General features: G+C 41.0%; 2 protein-coding genes across 6 annotated transcripts in view; one reads left to right on the top strand and one right to left on the bottom strand.

The window, feature by feature from the left end:
* Positions 1 to 1,182: 1,182 nt before the first annotated feature.
* slc22a6l (solute carrier family 22 member 6, like) lies at positions 1,183 to 8,195 on the top strand. Of its 2 annotated transcripts, XM_080307081.1 has the most exons (13): positions 1,183 to 1,343; positions 1,562 to 1,592; positions 1,683 to 2,177; positions 2,265 to 2,368; positions 2,513 to 2,667; positions 2,761 to 2,929; positions 3,032 to 3,155; positions 3,242 to 3,357; positions 3,452 to 3,666; positions 3,751 to 3,859; positions 5,496 to 5,699; positions 5,948 to 6,069; positions 7,878 to 8,195. In XM_080307081.1, the coding sequence occupies exons 3-12, from the start codon at positions 1,773 to 1,775 to the stop codon at positions 6,033 to 6,035; spliced, it is 1,689 nt and encodes a 562-aa protein (XP_080163207.1). In that variant the 5' UTR covers positions 1,183 to 1,343; positions 1,562 to 1,592; positions 1,683 to 1,772; the 3' UTR covers positions 6,036 to 6,069; positions 7,878 to 8,195. The 2 variants fall into 2 exon arrangements, with proteins under 2 accessions (XP_080163207.1, XP_026037902.2); XM_026182117.2 differs by having other exon boundaries at positions 5,948 to 8,195.
* Positions 8,015 to 16,001, bottom strand: part of nrg2a (neuregulin 2a) — a 78,768-nt gene continuing 70,781 nt past the window's right edge. For all 4 annotated transcript variants that reach the window (XM_026182111.2, XM_026182112.2, XM_026182116.2 and 1 more), the window contains 4 exons: positions 15,759 to 15,882; positions 15,524 to 15,651; positions 14,505 to 14,726; positions 8,015 to 11,255 (listed from right to left, as the gene is read on the bottom strand). In XM_026182111.2, the coding sequence (XP_026037896.1) occupies positions 10,601 to 11,255; positions 14,505 to 14,726; positions 15,524 to 15,651; positions 15,759 to 15,882 (1,129 nt within the window). In that variant the 3' untranslated portion in view covers positions 8,015 to 10,600. The remainder of the gene's footprint in view (positions 11,256 to 14,504; positions 14,727 to 15,523; positions 15,652 to 15,758; positions 15,883 to 16,001) is intronic.

Raw genomic sequence — 16,001 nt, 5'->3', positions numbered from 1 at the left:
TTGAAATCTGTGCGCAGTGGAGAAGTCTGAAAATGAATACTGGATCCTTGTGATCAGGCAGCACTGCACTAAAAGCAATAAAATCTAAGCATATGATAGGAATTCTTCTTCTTCTTCTGAAATGTTCCCGCTGCCTTTGTTTTGTCCATGACTGGCTGTTTAGTGAGCCATAAACTTAAGTAAAAGCATGCGATACCTAAGCCATCTCCCTAGACCTTCATTGATATTCTGAGTGTTTCCCTCAGTTTGGTTCCTTTCTGGTTACTCTGTTATCCGTCCACATGTCCAGAGCAGCTTTTGTTGATTGTTAATTTAAATCCAGACTGACAGAACAGCCTGTTTTTGTAAAACATTAAGCCTGGATGTAAAACAGTGCTTCACGTTCTCGAAATTTCACAGGTCATGCAGAGAGTGTTCAAGACGTCCTTTGAATCTTTTTCTCATTTTTATTTTCAGCTGCTGTGAAAAAACAAGACTTTTAAGGCTCAAACAGCAGATACATCAAATAAAAAGGAATCTAAGGACAAATCTTTTCCTGAACACACTCGCAGCTGAAAAAATGCAAAGTTTATTGTTTTGCTTTGGTGCACCTGCAGCTTCATTCGTCTTGACATCTCATGCTGATCCTTACACAAGAGCACACATTCCTCATAACTAATCACCAAGACACACACCAGGCAGTCTCAGATAGCAACATCGACTCCATAAGCGCAATACAAATATGAAAAACAAATAATTGGAAAAAGATTTTGTTTTTCTTTTGCCCTTTATGAATGGTTCTGTCTCATAGCCTTTCTTCTGCATTGCACGAATGGAAGGACACCTTACGATTGACTGGTTGACTGCTAATTCTGTTGTGTAACAAAAGCTTGTTACAGATCTTTCAAATAGTTGAATATTTATCAGCATGATGCAACAAGTCAAACACATACTTGCTGTTTTTCAGTTGTTTAAAGGTGTCGTATACCTTTTTTGTACATATATTACCAGCAAACCGGCCCTTGCTTGATTTGCGAACAATTCAAGAAGAAAGAAAAGAATATTTCAAAAAACGAAAGAAAGAAAGAAAATGACAAAGAAAATCAAATTCAGCCGGCCTGACACGTATGAACACACACACACACACGTTTGTGCGCACACACTGCCCTTCGTGTTATGTAGTCACTAAAGGGCAGGGAGTGCATCTCAGAGCAGCGAGCTGAGCATAGTTATGTGCTCACTCTTGATGCTGAAGCTCAGTTGCAGTGAAGGACTTGACGCTGCCACTTTACAACAAAGAGTACTCTACCTCAGCTTTCGCAGAACAAGCTGGTAATACCTCAAGAATTCACAGTGTACTTCAGGTAATCCAAACTTCAGGAAAGCTTTTGGAATTTGTGAGCCGATTGCTCACTTTTCCATGGTGCAGCAACAAGACGACTTTAACTTTATTTAGCATTTATAGCTTTGTTTTTTAAGGACTGTCTGTGGACCACTTTGCTAGCATTCATTTGAGCTGCATTAATTGTTTTAATGGCGATGCTACAGTAACCAACATAGTCACTGTGCATTCTTTTTCCAGTTTATCTAATTAGAGAAGACTAACTTGGCAGGTAAGTCTGTTTAACTCTCTAATATTTAACACTATCACAACATTCAGTGGTTGTTTTTCACAACCAGTGTTTTTTTCAATGTTGTCACAGGTGCCGGAACCAAGTTCATTGGGAAACAACAGCATAATCTAGTGCCATTAACATTAAAGTCACCTTCTAGCGTTCTAGTTGTACAAAAGCATGGGGTTCAGCGACCTCCTTGAGCAGGTGGGCAGCACAGGCCGCTTCCAAATCGTGCACGTAACCCTCCTCTCCACACCCATCCTTATGTTGGCCAGCCACAACCTGCTGCAAAACTTTGTGGCTGCGGTGCCTCCTCACTACTGTAGCGCTCACTCAAATCTCTCACAGTCCCAGCTGAGCCCAGAGGAAGCTTTGCGGATCACAGTACCACAGGACCACAGAGGAAAATTGCACAGGTGCCAGCGTTACGTTGTTCCACAGTGGCACCTCCTGGATAAAAATGGGACCTCCAATTTGAGAAATGAGGGAAACAGTGTGGATGATCTGGATGCTGACCTGCAAGGATGCATAGATGGCTGGACGTACAACATGGCTGACAGAAGCTCCACAATCATATCTGATGTAAAACTGCATTTTTATCACACTGTTTCAGTCAACTTGTCATCGCAGTGCAGATGTTCATATGTTGTAATGTGCATTTTTTGCTAGTGGCATTTAGTGTGTGACCAGCACTCTTTGAAGCAAATGGGACAAACCATCTACATGGGAGGCGTGCTTGTGGGAGCGTTTCTCTTCGGAAGCCTTGCAGACAAGTAACACCAATAATATACAATAAGCTGAATGTGTAATATTTTGACTCGTCTTTGAAAAGAAAAATCTTAATTGCCCAGTGGCATGAATAATAAACAGTTCAGCAAGTCAAATAATGTTTCACCGATGGCCCTCATGTCTTCTAGATATGGTCGACGTATCCTCCTGCTCATGTCTTACCTTCTGATGGCGGTCTCTGGAACATGTGCTGCATTTTCTCCTTCCTTCCCTCTGTTCTGCTTTTTCCGGTTTGGTTGTGGCATGGCTCTATCTGGCATAGCACTCAACAGCTTGTCCCTCAGTATGATTTTTAGTTCCTTTATTTTACTTGACTAAAGGGATGTTGATGACATGGGCTCCCAATCTTATGAAAATGTGTTTCATCTGTTTCAAGTTCTTGAGTGGATCCCCACTCGTGTGAGAACTGTGGTGGGCACGATGAGTGGCTACTGTTACACACTGGGCCAGCTGATCCTGGCATTGATGGCCTACTACATCCGGGACTGGAGGTGGTTAACCCTGGCTGTGTCTTTGCCTTTCTATGTGTTCTTCCTCTACGCATGGTGAGATGGCAATCATTGAACTGAAAAGTTTCAACTATAGTCACCAATGTAAGCTAAAACATTTTTAAAAAATGTAGCAAACCTAACCAATATTCCTTATAGGTGGTTTCATGAATCCGCAAGATGGTTGGCCTTAAAGAATAAGCCTGATTGGGCGATCAAGGGACTTAAAAGTGTGGCTAAGTTTAACGGACGGTGTGATGAGGGAGAAAAAATTGACATTAAGGTAAGGGAATATTTTTAAACTTTGGGATAAATCTGTGTTTCACATAAACAGACTGTATATTAACAATGTTTTCTCTTTGTGCACAGATGCTCCAGGAGTCCATGAAGAATGAGCTGTCCATGTCAAAGGGCTCCTACACTGCCTTGGATCTGTTCCGCACACCCTACATGAGGATTAGCACAGTCTGTCTGGCAGCTGCCTGGTGTGTGTGTGCTGCTCTTGTAGAAACACTCAGTGACAGATTTACAGCACCTTCTGTGAAACTGCAATGACACCAAGTGTATTTTTATATTTAGGTTATCAACCAGCTTTGCCTACTACAGCCTTTCCATGGATCTGCAAAAGTTTGGAGTGGATATTTACCTGATACAAGTGATCTTTGGAGCTGTTGACATACCAGCTAAAATCATCATCGCTGTGACTATGAGTTATATAGGGCGCCGGCCGTCGCAGTCTGCTGCTCTCATCATCGCTGGGGTCACTATCTTGATCAACCTGCTGGTACCTTATGGTATGTCAGAACACAGACATGTGCACAAGATAAGGCTGAGGAGAAGCAAGTGAGTGACCTGATGGATGTTCCGCTTTTTTGCAGATCAACAAACTCTGCGGACCTCTCTGGCTGTTGTGGGTAAAGGTTGTCTTGCTGCATCTTTCGTCTGCTGTTACCTTTACACTGGAGAACTGTACCCAACCATTATTCGGTAAGTCTCATCTGGCAAAACCATAAAACTATCAGCAAGGAAACCTAGATGACTTTGGTTTAACAATGAAATCTAGGTTTCGCTGAAGAGCAACAACTAAGGATAATCGCTAATCCAGGGGTGGCTGCTTTTTTGTTTTTTATACAGTAGTAGATTTACAAATTCTGTGAACTGGAAAATCTATTGGTAACACTTTATAATATGAACTGCAAATTGCAGGCAAGTACGCTGTACTTACGTGCATTTTGAGGGCAACAAGTCAGGTTTTTGCAAAAAATAATGAACAAGTACACTGTAAGTACCCTGTACTTACATGCATTTTGTGGGCAACATGTCAGGTTTTTGCAAACAAGTGAAACAAGTACAGGGTACAAACAGTGTACTCGTTTGAACGTTTTTGCAAAAACCTAACTTGCCTGCAAATTATTCACAGGTCATGTTATAAAGTGCTACCAGACTTTTTATGTTTTCAAACTGAAGGTCTAAGCCAGACCTTCCCAAAGTGTGGGGCCGGGGGGGGGGGGGGGCTTCAAATCACGGACAAACAGTGTCCCACATTCTTGATTTTTAGTTCACACACACTTGTTGTAATGACTAACTACTCCTGACATTTTGGAGATGTTAGCTCTGTATACAGTAAAGTTACAGTGGGATACAAATAATATCAGGCTGATCCTGCCACGATTTGTTCCCCCTGTCTAAATCACGGACAAACAGTATCTCACACTTGTTTATGTTTTTCAACCCATTTTGCACAGACAGGCATTTTTCGAAAATGAATTGATAGCAATGTTGAATATTATTACACGGGGGAATAACAACTACACGTAAAATAATCACACCGTGATGCCTCTGCCTTTCTAAATAGAGGGACAGTAACTGCGTGTGTATATGTAAGCCTGTAAAAACCGAAGATAGTCAGATTAACAGTATTTTGTCTCTATCTGCCATTCTGCAATTCATCTCCGGTAAACAATAACGTGGCGCAAAACGTTTTCAAAAATACTCGTGTAGGTGTGGACGTAGCATAAAAGAGTTAGTAGTTTATTTTCTTACTACCTGTAATTTATTGCAGTTTATTTGTATTTGCTTAATTGTTTACTAAATGTTTGAGGTGTGAAATAAACCGCAATGGAGCAAAATATGGGTGTGTGTGGTTGGAGGATGTGTTTGTGCACGCGCACACGCGAACATTTTTCTTGTAAAACAAAGGGGGGCCCAGCAAAAAAAGTTTGGGAACCACTGGTCTAAGCAATGAGTTCCAAATAATGTCTTTGTCACGTAGAAAACCTGAACTGTACCGTTGAAATTGTGCTGATTTTTCTTATATTAAGAAATCTAAGGTATTAAATGTGTAGACAAACTTCTTTACACTGATATAAAGAGGAGTTTGAGGAGTTTCACTGGTCTGGCCCACTTAAGTTCAACGTTGGCTGGATGTGGCCCATAATGACATCTCTGCTCTAATATATGGTTTCATGACATTTTAATAGTCTAAGACTGCACATGCACTTCTTTACTATCACTAAAATAATTTACATATTTACTGACCCTCTGTTGACACAATCTCTGACTTTACTAGTGTGTAGTTATGACTGTTTGCAGCTGTTTTATGGTTTTATGTCTTCTCTCTCAGTCAGAATGGCATGGGATTGGTGTCCAGTATGGCACGTGTAGGAGCTATGGTGGCCCCCATGGTGCGCCTCACGGGAGACTACATACCTTGGCTACCAGGTTTAATCTATGGAGGGGCGCCAATCCTCAGTGGGGTTGCTGTTATATTTCTTCCAGAAACGCTTGGCACACCCCTTCCCGACACAATACAAGATGTGGAGGAGAGGTAAGATTGAGTTCCAGGACGCAGCATGTGTTCCTTTTATTTTATCTCTGCATGTCCCAGAATCAAAACATTAATTTTAGAAACAGAACTCAGGAGGACTCGAGGGTAACGTATACAGCAAATAGCAAATCATCATGGTTTACTCAAGGCCAAAAAAAGCACATAAGACTAGAAGAGAGAAAGAGAAAGGGAGAGAAGGGAGAAAAAAAATAATGTATCCACATTTGCATTTTCTATTTTGCACACAGGGGATCTGGGAAACGCTCCAAAATGTCACCAAAAGAAACAATAATCTTGGAAGACACCGGGGCAAACCTCCTAAAGCCTGTTGCCTGAGTGTTTTTGTACTCCACATGTTAATGAAAGTAGAGTGAGTGCTACTTTTATCTCTTCTCTGTTTGATTTCCACAAATTTGGTTCACCTTATGATTGCTGGACGAATGTTTTTTCTTTCGTTTTGTGAACAAATGAGTTAAATCCGAAGCGAACGCCACCGTGAAAAGAACGCTGTGGACAATCAGACCTGTTTATCTGACAATCAGTAGATTTCAGGATCTTAATCTTACTTTGCACATGTCATTATTATTATTTTTTATTTGTATTTTGAATGTGTAGAGCGATTTCTTTATTTGAGCCTTTCACAGGTTAAAGACGGCATCCACTGGTATCTTTATTGTTCTATACACAAGCCCGTATTGGAAAACAATTGCCTTTTTGTCTTTTAAATCAAGACTTCTTATAATCCTTTTTAAATCTCAAAGTCTGTCTTTTTTATGGACGTTTGAACACAAATACTAGTAAAACCCCTTTCAGTCTACTTCATCTGGCATGAGTCACTTTGAGCTGAAGTAACTAAAACGAGACAGAACAAGAAATCAAGGATTTGGATTTAAATAAAAGCAGCAGATGAGCCACACAACAGAAGGCACAAAGTATAAAAACTAAATAAATAGATTCACAGCAGGAATCTGACATGCCGTTGCTTTTCACTGCCCCCCCACACACACAGTTTTGCTATAGCATTGTTGTTGTGAACACAAGAGTAAAGGCAGATTTCCCATGAATTATGTGAAATGAACCCCCACTCTTTAAAAATTGAACACCCTAGTTAATGTTTGAAGGGCAGATCAGTGTTTTGTTGCTGAAGCAGGTAGCTTGGATGGGTCAGAGGATTTTGTTTGTGTTTTTCATAAGACAGCCTCTGAGAAATGTAGTTTCTTAGATTTCAGTCCATTTAATTTATTCAACTACTTTTGTTCTCAGCACGCTGCACGCTCTGGATTTAACGCCGCTCTCTTGAGTTCTCACAGTTACCACCCGGAAAACGATCATCACGCAAGCAAAAATGTAATGCAGTAGTTATCAATGTAGTTATTAAACGGATGGTGGTCAGCGAAAAGAATGATAAGAGTGAATATTATGGAAACATTACTTGGTCTCGTCCCTTTCCTTGAATCGGTTCAGCGGATTTGCTGCTTTTCTCTCAGTTACTGCTGTTACACGGATGTGAGGGGGGGATGTTACTGGTAAAGGAGGAAACAGTGCTGATGCGGAGCACCACTCACGCCTACATAGGGTGAACTCTTGTGATTTGAAGACTTCCGCATCTTGCTGCTTGTGACACCATCTAGTGGTGCATATATGCCAATGCAGGAGCTGAACTTCCCATCACGGGAAGGTATCCATGTGAGGAAAAAAAAATTAAAGGTGGAAAACTAAATCTAAAATGAAATCTTGACCATATTGAGGTTTTGTCTTTCAGTGTTTAAATATTGGACTTGGATTTCACATATTGTAGCTACTCTCATTTATCAGAACAGTTGATATTTTGGCCATAGAGTCATCCATGATTAACAAAAAAGGCAGCGTCACAATACTAGTATGCTTTGGTTCGTGTTCCTTAAAAGATCCGTCTGGAGTGAAAAAACCCAAACAAACCAGGATTTACAATAAATAGATTCATACTTATAGCCTCATATCAACATGTATGTTTTCAATTTAAGGCTCGTACTTTCCTCTTTGAAATAGTTAAAGTTCGCCAGTGCTCTTGCTCTCACGCAACAAATGCATTGTTGTGTGTGTCTGGCACTAACTGTATGAAACTGCTATCTAAAACCTTTTGGTGGCAACATATAAACCCTCGATCACTGTATTAAATAGATTTTATTTCACTGTCAGGTTTTATGCGTGTTCTCCTGAGACACCTTGCGCACGCCAGACGAGTCCAACCCCAAGCCAAGAAAAAAAAAAGAAAGAGAGAGAGATGAATCAAAATACAGAGCAAGGCGGTCTACAGAAATGACTACAACGTAAAATGATATGAATAAAGATTTATTTTCTCATATGAACAGGTGGATTCATTTTTCATTGTATTTTACAATCTATGACAATCTCGCAAGTTTTTTCTTTTTTCTAGCATATTTCAGGAATGACATGGGGAAAGGTTCTTTTTTATTGCTGAATGTTAAATGAAATACACTTTCACTGACTGGAAAAGAATTGTCTGCTGCTTTTTTTGTGTGATTTTTTTTTTAAATCTCTTTTTTTTTAAACCATGCACCCATCTAACCTTGACCACAAGGACATGCAGAGGAGAGGTGTTCAAACATTTCAAGCGAGGGTGGGGTCGGGGGGTCATAAATTTCAACAGAAGAGGCTGATTGGACGTGCCCGGTAGCATCTCAAATGGGTGAGAGGACTGGCAGGGTGAAGGGGCTGTCACATTAAAACTGGAGGTGAAGTCTTCTTTTGCACTTTTCTGACATACAAAATTAGACCCAGAGGTGAGAAACTCAATGAAAACATCTGCATGTTGTGACCGATGTGTGACCATCCTCTATTGCCATGCCACTGTGCATTTACCATATACCAGTCAGAATTGCAGATCAGTGTTTAAAAGGCATTTCCCCCCCTAATTGCAGCATTCCATTATTTTTTAATAAGGAGGAGCAGAAATATACCGACAGAGACGAAACATCAGCTGTCCTTTCTGTGCGAGCCACACTGACGGCTGTGACTTTGAGATATCTTTCAAATATTTACTTCTCCCTCAGTGGAGGACAAAGGGCTTAAAATGAATTTATTCACTTTCAAAATCATCATTTACAGGCTAAATTTTAAATGACTCCATCAGTCAACAAGACAAAGCAGTACACATTACTATCAGAGGAGAAACTATTTGGATTCTATCGGCTATTACTGGGAAGTATGCACGTGAGGTGGAGGGATCTAAGCCGAGTGATAAAATAATTCACAGACACAGTCATTCAATGGACGTGACGTTAAGTGAACAAGAAAGGCTGAAAACATGATAGACGGCTGCATAATGGCTTTCAAAAAATAACTCGGGTAAATATGCATTTGTATCATGTTATTTCATTCTACACTATAGGCATCACATTTTTTTTCCACACAACACACTACAGTCACCTCTTAGAAAATGATGTAATCAAACAGCAAAATAGAAAGTTTGCATATTTTTGCATCATATGATCCTCCAAAGTTTCACAGCTATTTCGTTAATATTGTCTAGTATGCTCTGTACTGTGATCCACTGAGCTGCTTCCACCTGACTTTACTTTTCTCTGCATGGGAATGATCGGGGTACTAGTAACTGCGTGTTAACACGTAAGTCCTCAGCATCTGAGAACTTGAATCTTAGGTAGACCTAAACTTAAGGAAGAGGTTGAGCAGGGCTTGAGGTGGAGGCGGGGGGATGAATGTGGAAATCCTGAGACGCTGGTGGCCTTAAACGTAAGCCACGAAAACAGAATGGACACAGAAGGATGATTAGGCGTGGGATTCGAGTGAAAACAGACGCAATCTTTTTGTTTTGCCACTGCCTCTGACAGCAGGGGTCACCCTGTGCCAAGCGGCTCAGTGTTTGTTGGCCACATACCAGGCTGAAGCAAGGAAAACCTGTTGGGAAATAATCATTTTCAAAAAATTTTTTTTTAAAAAAGGACGTAAATGGGGCGGGCTGGGGAGGGGCAGAATAGCTGTAAACACATCAAGCAATGACCTGGATAACATACAACCCTACAGCAGCCTTGCCTGCTCACCTACACTGGGGTCACTGTTCTGATTAACCACTTTTCTGTGAACCTCCGAGACTCTTTACTCTCACTCTCCTGAGACACCAGTAGACCCACACATTTGATGTTACCACAACAAACAGTGAAGTTCATCTAACAGTCACAAACGCATGCAAGCAACACACACAGGTGCGCACGAGCGTGCACAAACACGCACACACACTCGCAGACATTTATGCACACGCAACACAATTTCTCACTCTCTGTGACTCTTTTTCTCTTGGTAGACATTAGTTAGCGGGCAAAAAAAAAAGAAAAAAAGAAAAGAATCTACATCGCATTTATGAGGCGTTCTAATAAATCCCAAATCATAAAAGAAAACCCTACAGGCGAATCATATTATCATATGTAAACATACACTTTATGCTGAAGTGGTTTATATCGCGTGATATGGAAGGGGTTAGACTTCTCGAAGAATGCAATTTGGAAAGAAAGTAAATAGGAAACCAGAGAGGAAAAACAAAAACATAAATGTGTATAAAAAAATGAGGCGTCCATATAAGAAAGGCTACAAAAACCTCCACTGGCCCTCTGGCATCGGCATACAGCAAAAGGCACCACAATATTACTCTATTTTTTAACATTGTGAAAAAACTGGCACATCTTTTTATGCTGTAAATCAAAATGTACATATAAATAGAGTTTTCCCTATAAAAAAGTCTTTGCTGTTAACTAGTAGACAACTTTTGCTAAAATGAAAATAAATATTTCATTTGTTTAGAATATCTGTCAGTTATATAAAATAAAAATATTTCTTATAGATGCAGGTCTATACTATATTGATTTTTGTCGGTTCATTATCACTCTTTAATGCGGTGTATTGTCCGGTTTGGAGCGTGACTGTGTGAGTCTCGTATGCGTGTTCCCATGCCCACTGTGTCGCCCTGACGAGTTAGAAGTCCGACTGTCCGCCGGCCTGTAGATGGTGGAAGGCTCGGCGTTCATGTTCTGCATACTGAGGAAGGGCGTGCTCTCGCCGTCCTCCTCTGACTCACTATCTGTTAGACAGCTTCGAGACCCATAGTCCCGAGATGCCTCGTATCCTCGTGGGGCCACGTGGCCATTCAGTCTGGATCTCCGCCAGCGCCGGCTTCCAGTTCCACTGGACCCACTTCTCTTTGGTTGCTCCCGAGAGGACAGATACTCCTGGGTGGTCTCATAGTCTTCATCCTCAGCCAGCCGGTAGGGGCTGGAGGGAAGGCTTCCCCTGCTGTCATTTAGATAGGTTCGACGCTGCTGCCGGTAAGGCTCCTGGCAATGAGCATCGTGTAGGGGCACCTGGTAGCGGCGCAGCAGAGGCTGGTCATCCTCCAGGGGGTACGGATTGTGAACAGCAGGAGGGAGCGACATGGCGTGGCTGGCATTGGGGGATGTGATCTGGAAGGTAGGCACCTGCGGGGGCAATGAGTAATGGAAATCCACTGGGGATAGGCGGGCTGGTGTTGTCAGGGCTGATACGTATCTGTGGTAAATACAGAGAGGAGGAGGAGGTCATAGTTAATTGGAGAAGAACAAAGAATTATGCTGACAAAGACAGCTGCACATACAGTAACCTAGCGTGAATGTTTTAAAGGTATTCTTTAAACTAATGAACATTATACCCTGAAGCTGCACGTACACTTAAATATTCAGTCAAAGTGATTGCTTTTCGATAGAGACGTTTAGCTTAGAGTTTCACCTGAGCAGCACCGCTCCCTGCTGTAGGTGGAGCACTGGGCGTTGGCTACAGGTTGCCCCAAAGTGTAGTTTACTTCCAGCAATCCTCTGCAGTCTAGATAACTATATTACTGTTATATTTGCTACTCGATTACTGCTCAGACTGCTTTTGCTTTTGTGTGCAGAGCTTAAACATCTCTAATGAGAAATATAATATATAATAATATCTCCACTTGTAACAGCACCATGGAGTCTCCTCTGTGATCTGCTCTGGATTGCATAACCCAACACAGGCACAATACTGCTTTATGTTCAAGACTGACAAAAGTAAAACCATCATTACTATGTTTATTAATGTTGGTACAGAAATCTTTCATAACAACATGGCTCAGGATTTAGTACACAGACATTCAATGTTTTTCCCCAGCAGAGCTTGAATAGCAAACATTTACATCAGTTTTCTGATGATCTACTATGAGCAGCCAGGTTTCAGTCCTGACGAGGAAGAAGGATGAGGACTTAACTCTCTTCTTTAATAACCGTGGATCAACCTGCCCAACAAGATCAACGAGTCAAATCTGTAGCTATACTTTACAAAACTCTTCAAAACAAACCCACGTTTAGCCATTCAATGAGCGTACTAACATCGTGCCTGATTGCTGAAGTTAATGTTGAGAATCTATATTTAGACATCGAAAGCGCATACGCTACAGATGCAGAGTTTTCCCATCATTTGTAATATTAAAATAAAAAAAAATAAAAAAGCAACAACAATTCAAAACATTCCTGAAAGACAGGTTAGAATTTATGGATGGCTGACGGTGACTCACTTTGGACCTGTGTGTACAGAGCGTTTTATTTATTTACTTTTATTTCCTTTAGGAAACCTGCTATATTAGACACAAGCCTCAGATATCCCCGCAACACCACTCATTCAGCTGAGGCAGAAACTGCCACCATGATCAAAGACGTACGTGCAACCTGGAATGACTCTGAGGACATGTAATCTGTCGCTGCATCACAACCTAGCGGTCATGCACAGATGCTGCATGCGGGTATTGTCAGTTAAGTTAAGAACTCAAGCAGATAAAAGGCAGCACATGTCTTGTTCGGTTCGGTTTTCTTAGGTACTGATAGTTGGCTTGGATTCTGTATAGGAGCTCCAGCCTCCTTGATACATCCATTTCATACTTCCATTTTGGCTCAGTACTAAAGCCAAAGGTACAGAACAGAATGTTAGTACTGGTTAATATATTAATCAATTAAAATGTGATTATAATTTGGTCTGACTGTTATGCATTTTAAGTTTGGAAAGGTAAGAAAACCATGCTAAGGTAAATCTAATTGTGCCTTTCAATATAATGAATCCCACCGAGCAGACTGTTCTGCTGGATGCTTCTAGACTGTACCACTTTGTATGAAGCATTTCACTTAGGGGTTAAGTATATTCAACAAAGTGACTTTTGAGAAGTAGTCTTAAAAAAATAAACAGCTGCTTTTCCATTGGAATCTTATGTTTCCTTTAGGATCAGCTTGTCAGTTTGAGCTATCAATACACAGTACTGTTTTCCATCTGAAATGGATTAGGCGATGATAAGTGTTATCAAGCATGCATGAAGCAAGATACTAGAAGTGATGTAGATCCTGAAGACTAAATCTGCCTGATCAGTTCAGTTTCAGCTTGGCAGCACTCACAGTTGCCTGTTGGTCACAGAAAATGCAATTCATACTGACAGGTCACAAATGATCTGCGGCAGCAAAACAATCTGTTGCTGTTTTAGTAAAACAGACAGACAATAATCGCCGCTGAAGAAATGATCTCTAAAACTCCTAATGGCTTACTGTAGAGCTGCTTTGTTGAATAACAATGTTTAGGAGCATTAAAGCTCACTGATACAATCTACACTATAGTAAAAGTCTGTTTTTACAGTAATGTGAAGCTGTAATGTAGCAGTAAGGGCTAGAACACATTCAGTTAGTACAGTATTTTTTTCCTGGGAATAATGCAGCTACCCTGTGCGTAACACTGTATAAATATTGCAATACCTTTACAGCAGACCATAGGCTCAAATCACCATTATGTTACAACACCGTTAATGACTTTCATTTGAATAAAAAAATGTTTGAGAGTGTGATGTTAAGCACCCTTTTATAGCAGGTCTTCATACTAAGAAATAATTTGTTTTAAAAAGAAGAAGAAGAAGAAGAAGAAGAGAGAAACCTTAACCTTAGTGTCTTTAAAAATCTTTGTAGGAGTTGTGTTGAAGCAGTAGAAACAACCATGCCCCCAAATTCCCAAATTTCCTCTCTGCTCACTGCTAATCTAGGCTTGCTGAGCGATGGATTGTCAGCTGTGAACAGTGCTGGAATTCAAAATATCAGCAGAGACCGAGGAGGGCATTTGGGGATTTTAGGTACCACAATCAGGCAACAGAATAATGTAACGCTGACTACTATTGAATTGCAACACACATAAAGAGAAAGACCTAGATGCACACTATTTAGATCTAAGTTTAGGTCTGATCTGATTTGTCATGTGAGAACTTTAATTTCTCTGTGCCTCTGGTACAGACATATTTACATGAAGTACAGGAAATAAAAATGATACAGCTGTGGAGGTGATGAAAGTCGTATTTCTTCGTATCTGCCAGACTGTTTCTGAATCTCCTCTTTGTGCTAGCTTTCACTAAACCTGTCCTATTTCTGACTTAAGTGAGTTTAAATCTGACTGTGCAAAATGGCAGACAAGTGTATTTAACAAAATGTCACACCATCCCTTAAATAAAATAAAATAACATTAAAAGGGAACACTAGCCAATTAGAATTGCATACTGGCCAGGGAATACTCTTCCCATTGAAATGAGCACTGTTTCTCACTCTTGCCTACCTTAGCGTATTTCATCATCATGCCTGCTGTGTGTCAGTTTCCACTGAGTTTCTCAGAGTGCCCTGACTGGCCTCTCGAGGCTGAGAGAGAACCAGCAGAGAGAGGAAACTTCTCAAAATATTCATGACAAACCCAGTGCCATATCAGCCACACAGGTCTGGTCCCCACCTGTCGCTGTGCGGAGAGTCTCCCAGCGAGTCGAAGGAGTCCCCGTACTGCAGCCTCGGCCGATGGGGGTCAGAGTAACCACAGTGTGCAGCGCGCCGTGCTCGAGCCTCCATGCACGCAGGGCTGCTGCATTTACTGGTCCCCACGGATGATGACATCATTCCCGGCGAGTCAGAGAGGATACTGTCAGAATGTTCCAGGCTCCATGTCCGTTCCTCATGTCTGACAATAAAAAAAAGACAAAAAAAATAGGTGTTAACATGCACACACCCCACAATATGTCCAAGTTTCACTTTTTTGTCCTTTTTTTTTGAAAGAGTGCTTGATAACAAATCTGCGGCTGTCTCTGGAGGAAGAACATTTCCACAATTCAACTGCAATTCCATGATCCGTTAGCAAAAGTACCAAGATATTCAGCTCTTATCTCTTTTGATCCTGTTCCTCTCTAACCTGCATATGAAAACTTAGTCCCTCACAGCGACAGGTCAGTCATAAACCCTTTGATTAAGTTGCTTCTGAAGAGAAGTCCACAAGAGCTTTCCAATAGAAACAACAGAAGAAAACCAAATCTTCAGTAGTGCAGACTAATGCATTCAGCACTCGTTGGCCTCTGTGTCTTTGCAAATTCCCATGTGAGAAATCCTGGTAATACTTTCAGCTGTGACTCCTCTGCCAGCACTACTTTTTCCCATCTTAGATCACTTACAAATTTAAAATCGTGTCTGTTACAGATAACAAAGCTTGCCTTTTTCAGCAGAAATCAGACAGACTATCTTACCTCACCAGCAATTGGCTCACTCTGCAGCAGCGAGACTCCTGGTGTGTGTTTTTTAACGATTCTATTCAGATACTCTGCACTGTTAACAATTTACTTACATCGGATTGTAATGATCAACTAAAACCGAGTGTGCCCTTTAAATATAGGAACTTGTCTCGATGAATCAAACTCTTCTATCACTTTGTGATTGATTCCCTATTTGCAAGAGGCAGTTATGATGACGCACGTGCTGGATGCTCACCTGTGAGTTGATGAATGAGCTCGTGTGGAAGAGTTGTGAGATCTGGAAGAGGCATGACTGGCAGGAAATGAGCCCTCTGTAGCAGGCCGTATAACACGTTCAGTCGCAGGGACATTCTTTGATATGTACTGCAGGTGGAGAGTGAAAAACAAAAACGATTGTAAAGAACAAAATCCATGTGGTGTAAATTAGTCTGTGTGTACTGCAATAATGTAAGGAATCCTCAGAAACATACATCTACCATAGGGATATCCTCCGGGCCGGGTCCTGGGTGATTGGGTCCATTAGCTAAGTTACGATTGGGATGTTCTGGACACATGTTTTGTCGCAGATGATTGTGCATCCTGTTTCTTTGTTTCCTGTTGAGAACATCTTGGTCATTCCCTTATTATTTAATCACCTTTTATTAAGTCTTTTTGATTTACTGTAACACCTACAGTAACTATTTAAACATGCCTAATAAAGTAAGGGTGTATTT

This window comes from Astatotilapia calliptera, chromosome 10 (genome assembly GCF_964374335.1).
Source record: "Astatotilapia calliptera chromosome 10, fAstCal68.1, whole genome shotgun sequence".
NCBI lineage: Eukaryota > Metazoa > Chordata > Actinopteri > Cichliformes > Cichlidae > Astatotilapia > Astatotilapia calliptera.
The sequence above is the reverse complement of the archived record's forward strand: the minus strand, read 5'-3'. Positions and strand labels throughout refer to the sequence as shown.